At 63.4% G+C, this 16980-nt stretch overlaps 1 protein-coding gene across 1 annotated transcript in view; it reads right to left on the bottom strand.

The window, feature by feature from the left end:
* The window catches only part of CARS1 (cysteinyl-tRNA synthetase 1), a 32709-nt gene extending 16062 nt beyond the window's left edge, over nt 1–16647 (bottom strand). The window contains exons 1-7 of the mRNA XM_080641883.1: nt 16519–16647; nt 7880–7971; nt 6880–6968; nt 6426–6522; nt 5086–5184; nt 2689–2838; nt 465–605 (exon numbers count right to left, since the gene is read on the bottom strand). Of these exons, the coding sequence (XP_080498009.1) occupies nt 465–605; nt 2689–2838; nt 5086–5184; nt 6426–6522; nt 6880–6968; nt 7880–7971; nt 16519–16543 (693 nt within the window). The 5' untranslated portion in view covers nt 16544–16647. The remainder of the gene's footprint in view (nt 1–464; nt 606–2688; nt 2839–5085; nt 5185–6425; nt 6523–6879; nt 6969–7879; nt 7972–16518) is intronic.
* Between the last annotated feature and the right edge of the window lie 333 nt (nt 16648–16980).

Raw genomic sequence — 16980 nt, 5'->3', positions numbered from 1 at the left:
CAGGGGCAGGGGTAGGGACGGTGGGGCAGGGGCAGAGGTAGGGACGGGGGGGCAGGGGCAGGGGTAGGGACGGTGGGGCAGGGGCAGGGGTAGGGACGGTGGGGCAGGGGCAGGGGTAGGGACGGGGGGGCAGGGGCAGGAGTAGGGACGGTGGGGCAGGGGCAGGGGTAGGGACGGAGGGGCAGGGGCAGGGGTAGGGACGGTGGGGCAGGGGCAGGGGTAGGGATGGCGGGGCAGGGGCAGAGGTAGGGATGGCGGGGCAGGGGCAGGGGTAGGGATGGCGGGGCAGGGGCAGGGGTAGGGATGGCGGGGCAGGGGCAGGGGTAGGGATGGCGGGGCCGGGCAGTGGGGTAGGGACGGTGGGGCAGGGGAAGGGGTAGGGATGGCGGGGCAGGGGCAGGGGTAGGGACGGCGGGGCAGGGGCAGGGGTAGGGATGGCGGGGCAGGGTCAGCGGGTCACTCACGTTCAGGGCCGCCATGTCCTTGTGGAACTCGGCCTCCCAGAACCTGGGCAGCTCGGAGAAGATGGAGTTGTCGGTCACCCCGCTGCCCAGCGTCGAGTCCAGCCAGTCAGAGAGCACATCCCGGGCCTCCTCCAGCAGCGCCTGGGAGAGGGCACACGCGTGAGGCCTCACGGGCCCCCCCACACACACACACGTGTGAGGCCTCACGGGGCCACACACACACACACACACACACACACACACACACACACACACGTGCCCCTGGCCAGTGGTTCCCACTCCTGTGGCTGCGATGCTCCCGCAAACGGTAAGAACACGCAGTGATACAGCTGAGTCACCGCGAAGAGCTCATAGCCCTTAGACCAGCCGTGGGCAAACTACGGCCCGCGGGCCGGATCCGGCTGTTCTATCCGGTTCTCTTGCTCTCCCCTCCGCTCCTTTACTTTGAATTTATATTAGTTCACACAAACACTCCATCCATGCTTTTGTTCCGGCCCTCCGGTCCAGTTTAAGAACCCACTGTGGCCCTCGAGTCAAAAAGTTTGCCCACCCCTGCCTTAGACGCAGCTCACACCAGGGCCAGGCCCACAGCTGCAGGAGCAGGAGATGGGCCCACGGTCACGCGGAGACCTCCACACGCCTCCCATAGAGACCCCCACACGCCTCCCTCCCACAGACACCCCCACACGCCTCCCTCCCACAGACACCCCCACACGCCTCCCACAGACACCCCCACACGCCTCCCTCCCACAGACACCCCACACGCCTCCCTCCCATGGAAACCCCCACACACCTCCCTCCCACGGACACCCCCACACGCCTCCTGTGGAGCTGTGGAGACCCTCACACGCCTCCCTCCCATGGACACCCCCACATGCCTCCCGTAGACACCCCCACACGCCTCCCATGGAAATGGGCAGATGGGCTGGGAAACAGCCCGCAGGCCCCTGGCTGACGGGCACCCCCAGACCACCTCATCCAACACACGCCTCCCAGGCCCCACGGAACAGTCAGCAAGTCCAGCCACAAGCTGGGCCGTAACCAGCGGCTGAAAATTGTACAGAACAGAGGTCGGACCCGGCCGGCGGGGCTGACCACTGACCTATGAACCGGGAGGTCACGGTTTGATTCCCGGCCAGGGCACGTGTCCGGTTGCGGACTCGTCCCCGATCGTGCAGGAGGCAGCCCATCCACGACTCTCTCTCGTCACTGATGTCTCTCTCCCTCTCTCCCCCTCTCCCTTCCTCTCCCTTCCTCTCTGACGTCAGTAAGAATTTATACTTTAAAATCGGTGCTCGGGAAACCAGTGGGGAATGCCCAGCAGCACCGCTGTGACGGGGAAGCAGGAGGCCCAGGAGCGGGGCCCCGGCGTCCACGCAGCACACCCACCACGTGGGGCCTCTCAGCACCTGAGGGCCGCCTTCGTCCGAGACCAGGGCCCCGACCCAGCACCCATGCCACCTGCCATGAGAGGACAGAGGGTGACACCCAGAGCCAACCACAGGGCGGGGCAGGCCCACGTCCTGCTCTGCGGGGACCACCAGCCTCACTGCCCTTCAGTCGGTTTCACAGGATTGAAGAGAGCGGCCAGCAGGGGGCGCAGGAGTGAAGGAGAAGGGCCATCTGGCTGGTCTGCTGGGTTCTGCAGGGCATGGCCCAGGGAGATGGGTCTGCAGGGCATGGCTGGGGGAGGGGTCTGCAGGGCATGGCGGAGGGGGCTGTCTGCAGGGCATGGCGGAGGGGGCGGTCTGCAGGGCATGGCAAGGGGGCGGTCTGCAGGGTGAGGGTGGCAGGTGACAGCACAGCCCTGTGTGGCAGCTCGGGCAGGGAGCGCCGGGAGGAGGGGCCAGGGCACTGGGTAGCGGTGCCCTCACCGTCCACAGGGAGGCCTTTTCAGAGGCAGAAGGGCCGCCCCGGGGGGGCCCAGGTCGGCAGGTACCCCCCCACCTCCAGCTCTTTGCAACTTTAATCTCTCACCCTCTTTCTGCAGGTGCTGCCGTTAAATGCCGGGGAGGGTCCCCCTGAGAACCCTGAGAACCCTGAGATAATTCCGAGGGAAGGCTGCTCCCCACACCTCCCAACCGTGCCTCCACTCATCTGAGGGGCGTGGTGGGAAGGGGTGGAGAACAGGGAGGGGGGGGGGAGGACGGGGCGGACAGGACGCGCACTGCTCGGGGAGTGCCAGGACGCAGGGTCCCCTGTGGCGAGCCGCCCGGGCTCTCACCTGCGCACGGCGGTCGGCCTCCTCTGCAGCGGGGTCGGAGCGCAGGGCCTCCTCCAGCGGCTCGGTGGCGAGCTGCACTGCGCGCTGCATGCGCTCCAGCATCTGCTTCTTGTCGGGATCCGCGGTCTCACTCAGTTTCACCGAGAGCGGCTGCAGCGGCGGCAGAGAGGCGCCTGTGAGCCGGGTGTGAGGCCTGCGAGGCCCATCTCCCCACCGACCGGCGGGACAGGGCTGCGTCCTCCCCAGTCCAACCACGGGGGGAGCACCAGGAACGTTCCAGCAGGGGGCGTCCCACAAAGTGCCCGACCAGCTTTCCTCAAAACGGACCAAACCATTAAAAACAAAGAGTCCGGCCGAAACCGGTTTGGCTCAGTGGATAGAGCGTCGGCCTGCAGACTGAAGGGTCCCGGGTTCGATTCCGGTCAAGGGCATGTACCTTGGTTGCGGGCACATCCCCAGTGGGAGGTGTGCAGGAGGCAGCTGATCGATGTTTCTCTCTCATCGATGTTTCTAGCTCTCTATCCCTCTCCCTTCCTCTCTGTAAAATATCAATAAAATATATTTAAAAAAAAAAAAACAAAAACAAAGAGTCCGCCCCGCCAGCGTGGCTCAGGGGCTGAGCTTCAACCCGTGAACCAGGAGGTCAGGGTTCAAATCCCGGGCAGGGCACATGCTCAGGTTGCGGGCTCGATCCCCAGTGTGGGGCATGCAGGAGGCAGACAATCAATGATGTTTCTCTCTCATCGATGTTTCTCTCTCTCTCTCCCTCTCCCTTTCTCTCTCTCTAAAAATCAATAAAAACATATTAAAAACAAACAAAGGAAAGGAAGTCTGATGAGCTGCCATCAGAGGGGCTTGAGACACAGGCCTGTAAGCGTCCTGTGGTGCCGGAACACGGTCCTGGGACAGAAAAGGCCGTGAGGGGAAGACTAAGGAACCGAATAAACCCTGATGTCAGTTAGTAACAACGTATCCCTGTTAGATGTCAGTTAATAACAATGTATCCCTGTGAGATGTCAGTTAATAACAATGTATCACTGTTAACGCCCCTCGCTTTAAGAGCGTCAGTCAGTAGGCAGTAAGGCAAGATGTTCAAGACAGAAGCAGCGGGCACATGGGAACTCGTGGTACTCGCTCCTCCCATTTTCTGTAAGTGTGTACCTTTTTTATTCTAAAAAATAAAATCTATTTTTTTAAAATGAAGGGGGAAAAAAGTTTGTGTCCTTAAGAGTGTGGTCCCAGCTTTCCCCAGGCGGCAGCTGGGAGACCCGGCCAGGCCCAGGCAGCTCCGGTGCTGCAGGCACCTCACGTGACCATGGTGACCTTGAGCCACCCTCACTCCTGTGCCTGTTTCTCTATGAAAAATCGACGTGAGCCCGGCTGCCATGGCTCAGGAGTTGAGCATCGACCTCTGAACCAGGAGGCCTCGGGTTCGATTCCCAGTCAGGGCACATGCCCGGGTGGTGAGCTCAATCCCCAGTGTGGGGCGTGCAGGAGGCAGCCGATCCATGGTTCTCTCATTATTGATGTTTCCATCTCTCTCCCTCTCCCTTCCTCGCTGACATCAATAAAAATATATTAAAAAAAAAAAAAGAAGCCCTAACCGGTGTGGCTCAGTGGATAGAGCATCGACCTGCAGACTGAAGGGTCCCAGGTTCGATTCCAGTCAAGGGCATGTACCTTGGTGGCGGGCACATCCCCAGTAGGGGGTGTGCAGGAGGCAGCCGATGGATGTTTCTCTCTCATCGATGTTTCTAACTCTCTATCCCTCTCCCTTCCTCTCTGTAAAAAATCAATAAAATATATTTTTTAAAAAAAATAAGAAAATGGGCGTGAGAGCCGCCCTCCTCAGGCTGTGCCGGGGGTTACACAGGTGCCACCAGCCACAGGGCCCTTCCCCAAAAGATGGCTACGCTGTCATTTTATTCCAGGTTTTATCCACAGATAAGAGGCGCCAGTGGTTAGTCCTCTAATCATTAAAGACAGTGACGATTAGAGAATAAAACAGCGTAAGCTATGCTATGCTTACTAGGTAACGCAGTGATTTCTAACACTGTTTATTCAAAAGGAAAATAGGAAGTTGGAAAGAATCCATTTCTTCAGCTAACTCTGCAGAACTCCGGGATTCGAATCTAACCGGTGTAGCTCTGCCCCTGGGCCAAGAGCGCTGGGGGGCAGCGGGCCGGCTGGGTAGGGCCCACCGCAGGGACGGGCACGCCAGTGAGGGCAGGGGAGGGCGCTGAGGCTCCCGGTTTCCCACCGGAGCCACACCCGCCCACCTGCGCCCACCGGACGGGACTGGCCTCAGCACCGAGGCCGAGGAGCCCCTACTCCAGGCCAGAGACACGCGATCACACGTGCCGTGACCGGGATCGGGGAGCACAGCCGGGGACCCACCTTCAGCGCGGCGCGCACGTCCTGCAGGAGCTGGGCCGGCCGGGGCCGCTGCCCCCGGTACTGCTCGAACAGGTGGTTCTGCCGGGCCCTCCGGATGATCTGCCGAGAGAAGGCCAGGCGGGCGCAGCTCAGGGCCCACGCCCGTCCCTGCGGCAGGCGCACCGGGGCGAGGGCCACCGTGCCCGAGTGCACGCCACCAGTGACCGCGAACACCCCCTCCAGCGCCCAACCGCCGGCCCCGAGCCTGTCCCAACGTGGCCCCGGCGGCCCCCCAGGGCGCCTCCCGTCATCCTGTGACCAGCCCGGTCCTGAGCAGCCTGTCTCTAAGGTCCGATTCCTGGGCACTGTCATTCGCACGGACTGCGACACTCATTCGTCGGGGGGTTCCAATCACGCCCAGCAGGTCAGGACCCCAACCGGCTCAGGCCGACCTCGTCCTGTTTCCTTTTCCCAAAGTCGTTTCTTTAACATGTTATCTTGCCCTGGTCGGGGTGCTCAGTGGTTACAGCGTTACCCTCCGCACCAAAGGGTCTCGGGTTCGGTTCCCGGTCAAGGGCGGGTACCTGGGTTGCAGGTTAAATCCCTGGCTCGGTCAGAGCGAGTACGGAGGCAACCAATTGATGTGTCCCTCTCACATCAATGTTTCTCTCCCTGTCTCTCTCCCCACCCCCCTCCCTCCCTTCCACTCTCTGTGGAAATCAATGGGGGAGCGGGGGGGAGGACAAGGATTCACACAAAAAAAGAAACTGAAGCCAAAACCGGTGTGGCTCAGTGGATAGAGCATTGGCCTGCGGACTGAAAGGTCCCAGGTTCGATTCCGGTCAAGGGCACGTAACTTGGTTGCGGGCACATCCCCAGTAGGAGGTGTGCAAGAGGCAGCTGATTGATGTTTCTCTCTCATCGATGTTTCTAACTCTCTATCCCTCTTCCTTCCTCTCTGTAAAAAATCAATAAAATATATTTAAAAAAAAAAAAAAAAAAGAAACTGAAAACGGAACCTATATATATAAAAGCCCAAGTGACCATTCGGCTGGTGGCTATGATACACACTGACCACCAGAGGGCAGACTCTCTGACTGGCAGGTTCGCTTGCTGCTGGGGTCCGGCAGATCAGGTCTCAGCGAGACATGCCGGACACGCCCTGGAGCCCTCCTGCGGTCCCTCCCCAGCCCCAATCCTGCACGGGTGGGGTCCCTCAGCCTGGCCTGCGCCCTCTCACAATCCGGGACCCCTCGGATGGGATGTCCGCAGGCCAGGCCGAGGGACCCACCGGTGCACGAATCCATGCACCAGGCCCCTAGTAAATAAATACAATGGAATGTGCTCTCGGCACCCGTTACCTTGTCATCGATGTCCGTGATGTTCATGCAGTAAAACACGTCGAACTGGAAGTAGTCCCTCAGCACGCGCCTTAGGATGTCGAAGGAGATGTAGGACCTGGAACAGAGAGCCCGTCTCCCACTGCACGCCACGCCCGCCCCGGCCACGGCCACGGCCACGGCCACGGCTCACCCCGCCGGGGGCCGCCCGCCTCAGGTCAGAAGGCGGGAAACCCAGCACCTGAGCCCTCCCACCCCCTCCCACCCCCTCCCACCCGAGCTGCGGGGCGTGCAGGAGGCAGCCGATCCGCGATTCTCTCTCATCATGGATGTTCCTCTCTCACCCTCTCCTGTCCTCCCTGAAATCAATAAAAATACATTTTTAAAAAAAACAGCAAGAGAAGAGCCGTCCTAGGCTGACTTTCCTTTCACACGTCAGGCTCTGCGGCGGGTCACAGGCCCGTGGGCCGCCTACCTGGCGTGTCCCATGTGGGACGCGTCGTACACGGTGGGCCCGCAGCAGTACCAGGTCACCCGTCTCCCGTTCTGCGGTACGAACACATCCTGGGGCAGAAACGGAGACACGACCGTCACAGGGAGCGCAGGGCCCGGGCGGGACCAGCCGGCCCAGCGGCCGCCACGCCGCCGTGTGCGCCTCCAACCCAGGCCAACGAGGACCGTGCGGTGTGAGGAGTCCCACGTGTGGGGCCGGGGCACAGGCCACTTAGACTCCGAGGCCACGTTCCACGGAGCGAGAGGCCCTGGTGGCCGCCCTCTCCCTCCCCGGGCGCTGGTCCCCGGGCGCAGGCGGGAGAGGCAGGCCCCTGGGGCGGGGGGGGGGAGGGGGGAACGTGCAAGAGGCAGCCGATCCATGATTCTCTCATTATTGATGTTTCTATCTCTCTCCCTCTCCCTTCCTCTCTGACCTCAATAAAAAACCACCCAAAACCAGCAGCTGTTATGGGGCCACCGTGCGCCGGGCCCCGCCGAGCGCTTGGATGGCCCTGGCCTGGCTCCTATCCCCAGGAAGACATGGCTCCACACACCTGCCCGGCCTGCACCCGAGTGGAGCAGCTTGGAAGCGGGACCCCCTGCCCCGGCCCCCACCGCCCGCAGCCTCAGGCCATCCAGGGGCCCGGCCACCGTGTGCTCGCTGGTGGAAACCCCACGGGCCCCGACCCCCGAGGACCCAACACCGCCCGGCTCTGCGGTCCCGCTGGCCACACGGACATCATCCGCTGTCACCGGGCGCCTGAGGGCAGCCGACACTGAAGGACCGAGGGCTTCCGCCGCACCCACAGGCGAGGGCGGGCTTCCTGCCAGGCGTGCCCGCGTGTGCCCGGCTTCAGAGCACAGCGCTGCCCGGGCCGCAGGGAGGGCACCCGGTGAGCAGCGAGGTCTCACACCCGGACTCACGGGCCCCGAGCCCAGCGGGCAGACGACACGGTCCCCACCCCACCCCGGGCCCTGCTGACCTTGTTCCGGGTGAGGCTGTTGTACAGGCGCAGCGGGCAGGGCTCGGACCCGGCCGGAGGGGTCCATGGGGGCTGCGTGCGCCGGCCTTTACCTGCGGGCAGAGAGCGGCTGGGTCACGCTCCAGGCCTCGTCCTCATGGGAGGCACTGCTTCCAGTGAACACGGCACTGAACACCCAGTGAACACGGCGCTGAACACCCAGTGAACACGACAGAGCGCTGAACACCCAGTGAACACGGCACTGAACACCCAGTGACCACGACACTGAACACCCAGTGAACACGACACTGATCACCCAGTGACCACGACACTGAACACCCAGTGAACACGACAGAGCGCTGAACACCCAGTGAACACGACAGAGCGCTGAACACCCAGTGAACACGGCGCTGAACACCCAGTGAACACGGCGCTGAACACCCAGTGACCACAACACTGAACACCCAGTGAACACAACACTGAACACCCAGTGAACACGGCACTGAACACCCAGTGACCACAACACTGAACACCCAGTGACCACGACACTGAACACCCAGCGAACACGACGCTGAACACCCAGTGACCACGACACTGAACACCCAGTGACCACGACACTGAACACCCAGTGAACACGACACTGAACACCCAGCGAACACGACACTGAACACCCAGTGACCACAACACTGAACACCCAGTGACCACGACACTGAACACCCAGCGAACACGACGCTGAACACCCAGTGACCACGACACTGAACACCCAGTGAACACGACACTGAACACCCAGTGACCACAACACTGAACACCCAGTGACCACGACACTGAACACCCAGCGAACACGACGCTGAACACCCAGTGACCACGACACTGAACACCCAGTGACCACGACACTGAACACCCAGTGAACACGACACTGAACACCCAGCGAACACGACACTGAACACCCAGCGAACACGGCACTGAACACCCAGTGAACACGACACTGAACACACAGTGACCACGACACTGAACACCCAGCGAACACGACACTGAACACCCAGTGAACACGACGCTGAACACCCAGTGACCACGACACTGAACACCCAGTGAACACGACACTGAACACACAGTGACCACGACACTGAACACCCAGCGAACACGACACTGAACACCCAGTGACCACGGCACTGAACACCCAGTGAACACGACACTGAACACACAGTGACCACGACACTGAACACCCAGCGAACACGACACTGAACACCCAGTGAACACGGCGCTGAACACCCAGTGAACACGACACTGAACACCCAGTGAACACGACACTGAACACCCAGTGAACACGACAGGGCGCTGAACATCTCCATCCGCCAGCGCTGCTGCATCGAGCAACTGCTCCTCCTCGGCTCTGCTCGCCATCTGCGGCGTCCGCGGTCACCACCCTCCCACTGCCCTTCACACACGGGTCCCCCACCCCGCTCACAGGTCCCCCACCCCGCTCACAGGTCCCCCACCCCGCTCACAGGTCCCCCACCCCGCTCACAGGGTCCCCCACCCCGCTCACACGGGTCCCCCACCCCGCTCACACGGGTCCCCCACCCCGCTCACACGGGTCCCCCACCCCGCTCACACGGGTCCCCCACCCCGCTCACAGGGTCCCCCACCCCGCTCACACGGGTCCCCCACCCCGCTCACAGGGTCCCCCACCCCGCTCACACGGGTCCCCCACCCCGCTAAACCGGGTCCCCCACCCCACTCACACGGGTCCCCCACCCCGCTCACAGGGTCCCCCACCCCGCTCACACGGGTCCCCCACCCCGCTCACAGGGTCCCCCCCACACATGGGCCAGCACTGGACACGGCTCACGGGGCAGGAGGCACCGGCCTGCACACATGCGGTCACCGGGCCGGACCGCAGCGTATAACCCAGTGCCCCCTCCGCCCCAACCAGGGAGAGGCCCCCTCCTCGGCCGCCTGTGGGTGGGGACCTGGGTGGGCGGGCATGGGAAAGTTCATTCCCTCGTGTCCCCTCCCCTCTCGCGTTTTCCTCAATAAACACATTTTTATAAGAATAAACACGCTAACCGCTCTAAGCACGATGCGCTTCACAGCCTACAGCGCAGCTGGGGAGCTGCCCACCCTCGTAATGCTCGGTGCCGCCCGCCCGCCCGGCACAGCCCTCCCGGCACAGCCCTCCCGGCACAGCCCTCCCCGCACAGCCCTCCCGGCACAGCCCTCCCGGCACAGCCCTCCCCGCACAGCCCTCCCGGCACAGCCCTCCCCGCACAGCCCTCCCGGCACAGCCCTCCCGGCACAGCCCTCCCGGCACAGCCCGCCCGGCACAGCCCGCCCGGCACAGCCCGCCCGCGAGGCCTTTACGAGCGGCTTTGCCGGCACCGCCCTGTGCCGCCCTGTCATTATCCCGGCCCGAGGGTGCCCGGCGTCACCCGCAGCCTGCACTGTCGGGGGAGCTGGCGCGTCCAGAGGCAGGGCGGCCGGCTGGGAGGGCACTGACGCCCGGCGCCCGCCCCGCGGGGCACACAGTCACGGGGGTAATTGCAGCCGCTGCCTCGGCGCGTCGGGAGGAAGCAAAAGCAGGTCAGCTCTGGGGTGGACAGAGCGGCTTCTGAGCAGGGGACCCCCCCATACACCCCGCCCTGCACGTTCCCCGGGGGACGCCCCTGCCTGGGCGGCTGGGAGAAGGGCTGGAAGGCAGCTGACAGGCCGTGCGCACCCCCTGAGGACCCGCCCCCCTCCCACAGGTCTCCTGCCCCAGGGCCCTCGCCAGCCCACCTCCCTCCCAGCCGTCACCTGTGCCCGGGGTGTCCCAGGGCTTTATGTCTCAGCCCAAACGTGGGCACAGGTCCCAGGGAAGGGGTGGCCGCGTTCCCCACGGGGCCGAAGCAGGGCACCTCCACTTCTTTTTTTTTTTTTAAATATATTTTATTGATATTTCACAGAGAGGAAGGGAGAGGGATAGAGAGCTAGAAACATCGATGAGAGAGAAACATCGATCAGCTGCCTCCTGCACACCCCCCACTGGAGATGTGCCCGCAACCAAGGTACACGCCCTTGACCGGAATCGAACCCGGGACCCTTCAGTCCGCAGGCCGACGCTCCATCCACTGAGCCAAACCGGTTTTGGCGGCACCTCCACTTCTTACTCCCCTGAGGGAACCTGCGCCCACCCCAGGCCTGCCACTGCGGCCCGGCCCGGCCACCGCTGTCCTGGGTCCTTCCTGGCCTCCCTGCCTCCCCTCCACCCGAGGAGGGGACAGCTAACACTTCCAAACACAGAGGCAAGACCGAAATTCCAGAAATGTGCTCACGGCCCACAGACCCCCCGGCCCAGAGGCCGACCTGACCCTGAGCACGCCTCCCCGCTCTGGCCTCCGGAACTCGCTGGAAGCCGCAGCCCTTACTGAGGGCCCAGTGCCAGAGCCCCCCACCCGACCCCACGCCTCTCTCTTCCCGGGCCAGCCCGCCCACCCTCCAGGGCAGATGCTGGGGGGCTGCCAGGAGAAGCTGGGTGACCACGTCTGAGTCAACTTAGGGAGGGGGCCCGGGAGGGGACCAGGGCCTCCTTAAAGGGCTGGGAAGATGCTTATTATTTTTTTTTTTAATTTTTCCATTGACTTTTAGAGAGAGTGGGAGCGGGAGAGACAGAGAGAGAAACACTGATGTGAGAGAGACACAGCGATTGGTTGCCCCCTGCACACGCCCCAACCAGGGCCCAGGCTGGGGAGGAGCCTGCAAACGAGGTGCAAGCCCTTGATGGGAATCGAACCCGGGACCCTTCAGCCCACAGGCCGACGGTCTATCCACTGAGCCACACCGGCCGGGGCGGAAGATGGTCTCTTTGGAGGACTCCAGGCCGGGGAACCGTCAGCCTCAGAAACGGAGACGACCCGGCACCCCCTAGGGCTAGGGGGCCTTCGGCACCTCACAGAAGCCCCTCCGAGGAGGGGGCTGGGGACGGGCTGGGTGGGCGGCAGCAAGCAAGCGCGGAGGCTCAGTCCTGGCGGGCCTGGTGGGAGATGCCCTGAGGCCAAGGCCCAGGAGAACCTGTCGGCATCGGGCCTCCTGGGGGGCCGATCCCAGCCCAGCACCGGCCTCCACACCAGGCCACGCTCACCCAGGCCCCCCACCTCGGGGTCTGGAGCAACGGAAAGGAAAGGCAAGGCGGTCGGAGAGGGGCCTGTGCGGTGGGCCCGGCCGGTGTTGGGAACGTGATCTTCCTCTTCGACCGCCCTTGACTAGGAAAGCTGCGGCGGCTCCCAGCCTGGGGGAGGGTCAGGGCGCACGGCACGTGGAGGCTTTGCCCAGAGGACCGCCTGGCGCGGTGGGCGACGCAGAGAGCCGCTCCGGAGGCCGCGCTTCCCGGGCAATGACTTCTGGACGCCCTTACGGCGCCCCCGGCCGGAGGTGCGGGAACAGCTTCCGCCACGCAGGCCTCCCACCGCGGCGCTCCCCTCGTCTGCGAACCCACGGGGAAGGCGACGTGGTTGTAAAGGGAGCAGAGGACAGGCCATACGTGTGCCTCCAGGAGGGAGGGGACGGAGGAGAGCGGTTGGGAGGAGAGTATGACGAGGATGGGCCTGCACAGCCAGGGGCACAGCCAGGGGCACAGCCAGGGCACAGCCAGGGGCACAGCCAGGGGCACAGCCTCCTCATGGACACAGCCTCCCCGTGGACACGGCTTCCCCGCGGACACAGCCTCCCCGCGGACACAGCCTCCTCGCGGACACAGCCTCCCCGCGGACACAGCCTCCCCGCGGACACAGCCTCCTCGCGGACACAGCCTCCCCGCGGACACAGCCTCCCCGCGGACACGGCCTCCTCGTGGACACGGCCTCCCCGCGGACACGGCCTCCCCGCGGACACAGCCTCCCCGCAGACACAGCCTCCCCGTGCACACAGCCTCCTCATGGACTCAGCCTCCCTGTGGACACAGCCTCCCCGCAGACACAGCCTCACCCTCGCCGCAGACACAGCCTCCCCGCGGACACAGCCTCCCCGCAGACACAGCCTCCCCACGGACACAGCCTCGCCCTCGCCTCAGACACAGCCTCCCCGCGGACACAGCCTCGCCCTCGCCGCAGACACAGCCTCGCCATGGCAACGAAGGCTTGCGGTAACAGGACCGTGAAGACGCAGGCAGGGGCTGAACGGCCATCCAAACCAGAGGCCCGAGGAAAGGAGAGGGGGTGGGACCCCACTTTGCCGGAACCCCCCACGGCGGGCTGGAGAGCGGTCGGCCCTGTCACTGCCGCGAAGAGCCAGGGTCGCTGTGGTTCTTGTTGGGCATTTAGCGCCGCCCGGGCCCTGGAAGGACGGCTGCTCCCGAGAACTGGCAGCGCACGCCGCGGAGTGAGCCGAGCGTGTGCACTGCTCCCGGCTCCGGGCCCGAGGCTGCGTGCGGCCCCGGGGACACTGCCTTCCGGGAGGTTCGGTCCCACGGGGCCTGCACTCGGCGGAGCCCTATCCCCATCACGCAAAGGCCGGACCTGCCGATCAGGCCCGCGGACTCTGTGGCCAACGACGCCCGCTCCGTGGGCATTCCTCAGCAGGAGGACGCCCGCCTGCAGGCAGCGGCTCTGCGGGGCCCCCGCTGCTGCTCCAGCTGCAGCCCCCCCAGCTTCCTGCTCTGTGAAGATGCCATTTATTAGGACCGGCGCTGCAGAGGTGTAGATCTGGGTCAGGGCGTCTGGCGGGGGGCTGTGGCTTTGAAGGACAAGAATCCAGTAACAGTAAAGGTTGGATTGTCACCCTGGCCGGTGTGGCTCAGTGGATAGAGCATCGGCCTGTGGACTGAGGGGTCCCGGGTTCGATTCCGGTCAAGGGCACATGCCCGGGTTGCGGGCTCGATCCCCAGTGGGAGGCGTGCAGGAGGCAGCCGATCCATGATTCTCTTTCATCACGGATGTTTCTATCTCTCTCTCCCTCTCCCTTCCTCTCTGAAATCAATAAAAATATTTTTTTTAAAAAAAATAAAAGATTGAATTGTCAAGAACAGCCGGAGTAAAGCTCGGGGCAAGGATGGCTACATAAAGATGGCCAAAGACCGGAGCCACCGCTGTGGAGTCGCCCCGCGGCCAGCTCCCCCCCCGCCCCCCCCCCGGTGAGATGCCGGTGACTACGGCAGGCGTCATGGAGAACGGGGCACCCGGAGGAAGGGTTCTCTCTGAACACGGACCGCGTGGGACCGGACGGCAGACAACACTTGAATCTTGAAGATCCAGACTGTGACTGTGAACTCTGTGACGTTTTACGCTGGTTTAATGTTACTACTTCCTTCACAAATAAGTAGGTGTAGACGTTCACCGTTTAAAATAAAACTTAATTTTTATTATCCTATATAAGAAAAGGCTGATACGCAAATCGGCGGAACGGAGAAACGACCGGTCGCTATGACGCGCACTGACCGCCAGGGGGCCGACGCTCAATGCAGGAGATATAACCTGGTGGTCAGTGCGCCCCCACAGGGGGAGCACCACTCAGCCAGGCGCCGGGCTCGTGGCTGGCGAGCACTAAGGATGTCTGACTGACGGCTCCCGGACTGCAAGAGGGAGAGGGCGCAGGCCGGGATGAGGGACCCCCCCCCCCCGCCCTCCGTCCCCCAAGTATATGACTTTCATCCACTGGGCCTCTAGTTAAAAAAATAAAAAGAAAGAAACGGAAGGCAAAAACAATGTCATTTACGTTCAAAAACGAACCAAGCCCTGGCCCGTGTGTTCAGTGGTCAGAGCGTCGGCCCAAGTACCAAAGGGTTGAGGGTTCGAATCCCAGTCAAGGGCACGTACCTGGGTTGCAGATTTGATCCCCAGTCCCACTTGGGGCATGTGCAGGAGGCAACCGATCGATGTGTTTCTCTCACATCAATGTTTCTCTCTCTCTCTCTAGTCTCTCCTTCCCTTCCACTCTCTAAAAATCAATGGGGCCAGCCGGCGGGGCTCAGTGGTTGAGCGTCGACCTATGAACCAGGAGGTCACGGTTCGATTCCCGGTCAGAGCACATGCCTGGGTTGCAGGCTCTATCCCCAGCGTGGGGCGTGCAGGAGGCAGCCAATCGATGATACTCTTGCATTGCTGATGTTTCTACCTCTCTTTCCCTCTCCCTTCCTCTCTGAAATCAATAAAAATATAAACAAAACAAAACAAAACACACCATTATGGTCAATTACTAAAAAATAAATAAAAATAAAAATCAGCCCTGGTAGGTTTGGCTCAATGAATGGAGCGTGGGCCTGCGGACTGAAGGGTCCCAGGTTCGATTCCAGCCAGGGGCATGTACCTGGGTTGTGGGCTCCACCCCCAGTAGGGGGCGTGCAGGAGGCAGCCCATCAATGGTTCTCTCTCATCACTGATGTTCCTGTCTCTCTCTTCCTCTCCCTTCCTCTATAAAATCAATAAAATATATTTTAAAAAATAAAATAAATAAAAATCAATGGGAAAGACTGATTAAAGTCCTGGGGTGAGAATTAACAAGGACAACAAATGAACCAAGAACACACTTTCCTCTAAAAGACAAGGAGAACCAAGATGCACTTTTCCGCCTGGACAGCGCCTATCCGCCTGTGGGGGGGCCTCTGGGTCCACTGCCCCGCACACCCCGCATGGAGGTCGGCGCCTTACCGAAGGCGGGTCCTGAGGAAGGGGCAGAGCTGAGACGCCAGCCCGCCCGCCCGCCAGGTCCCGAGTCCGGGCGCGACCCGGGGGAGTGTGTGTGGGTGGACTTCTGAGGCTGCCTGGCTCCGCGGGTGGAGACGCGCTGGAATCCGAGCGCACCTGTAGGTGGCACCCGCGTGCCTGGAGGGTGGGTGCCAGTGTGGCTCAGCAGCCCTGGCATCGGTGCCGCCCACTCAGCGAGCTCCCGGCCTGGCAGGCCAGCGCGCCCTCGGGAGCAGGGGACCACAGGGCGCCCAGGGAGCCTGGCACAGCCCGAGAAGCGGGCAGGGGGCGGTGTTCCCGAAGACCCGGCATCTCGTTCGCCGGCCGAGGGCACAGGACCTGCACCCCGCGTTCTCCGGAGGAGGTGGTTGCCCGCTGTCAGGAGCCGCCCACGCTGCGCTCTCTGCACCTACAGCGGGGCTCCCGGAGGTCCCCAGCGGACGCCCCGGTCCACCCCGGGGGACACCAGGGACCGGTGGGCCGCGCGCGGTTGCTCTCGGAACCTCCCCGGGCGATAAAGCAAGTCGGGACGCCCCGGCCGGGCTGACCCCCGAGGCCGCCGTGTGCCCGCCGCGGGGAAAGCCTTCGTAATACCGGCCTGTCCGATGCGGCGCGCCCCTGCTTCCCAGCCCCGTCTCCCGAAGTGCCAACCCCGCGCACCCCCAGGACGCTGGCGAGCTCGGCCCGACCCGAGTGCAGCGGCGGCAGAGGGGACCCCGGCTCAACCCAAGGCGGGACGGGTCGGGGAGGGTGGCGCGGCAGGGATCGTCCCGCACCCGGGCCCCGTAGGGTGCGCCGAGATCAGGGGCAGCCCTTCTCCCCCCGCCCCGGGCGCTCTTCACCCCGCCAGGCCCGGGGTCCTCCCTCTGCCCCGCAGACCACAGTCGTCCCGGCGCCTCGGGCCCCGCCCAGCCCCAGAACCCACCCCTCTCGCCCGGAACCCAGTCCCCTGGCCCGGGTCTCCCCCCGCCAGGCCCGGGGGGGGACACCCACGCCGCGCTCACTCACCCTGCTCCGCGGAGGAACCTGCCATCCTAGGAATCCCGGACCCGATCCCCAGCCACAGCTTCCCAGAATCTGATGCAACTGCCGGAAGTCCCGCCCCGCGCCGGGTCACTAGCCAACCACCCGGGGGAATTCTGGGAGTTGTAGTTCTGACTTGGCTGGCTGGAGTGGCGTCCTCAGGACCACGCTGGGTGTTGGGCAGGAGCTCCAGGCTGCAGGTGAGGCCGCCCCGAGAGCGAGGAGACAGCGTGGAAGACACCGCATGGAGGAGACTCAGGCAGAGAGCCAGGGCGAGGGGACAGGAGCCGGAGCAGACAGGCAAACCGCGGTGCAGCCAGCTAGAAAGATCAGGCGCCCAGCAGGCTGCGGCCACCTCCTCAATCCCATCTTCCCTCAGCTAAGGACACTGAAGAGCGAATGGTCTGCCCTTCTCCTCCCCGACCAGAGGGGAAAGAGCCGGGACCA

The sequence above is a fragment of the Plecotus auritus genome (assembly GCF_963455305.1).
Source record: "Plecotus auritus genome assembly, chromosome: 9".
In the NCBI taxonomy this organism is placed as follows: domain Eukaryota; kingdom Metazoa; phylum Chordata; class Mammalia; order Chiroptera; family Vespertilionidae; genus Plecotus; species Plecotus auritus.
The sequence above is the reverse complement of the archived record's forward strand: the minus strand, read 5'-3'. Positions and strand labels throughout refer to the sequence as shown.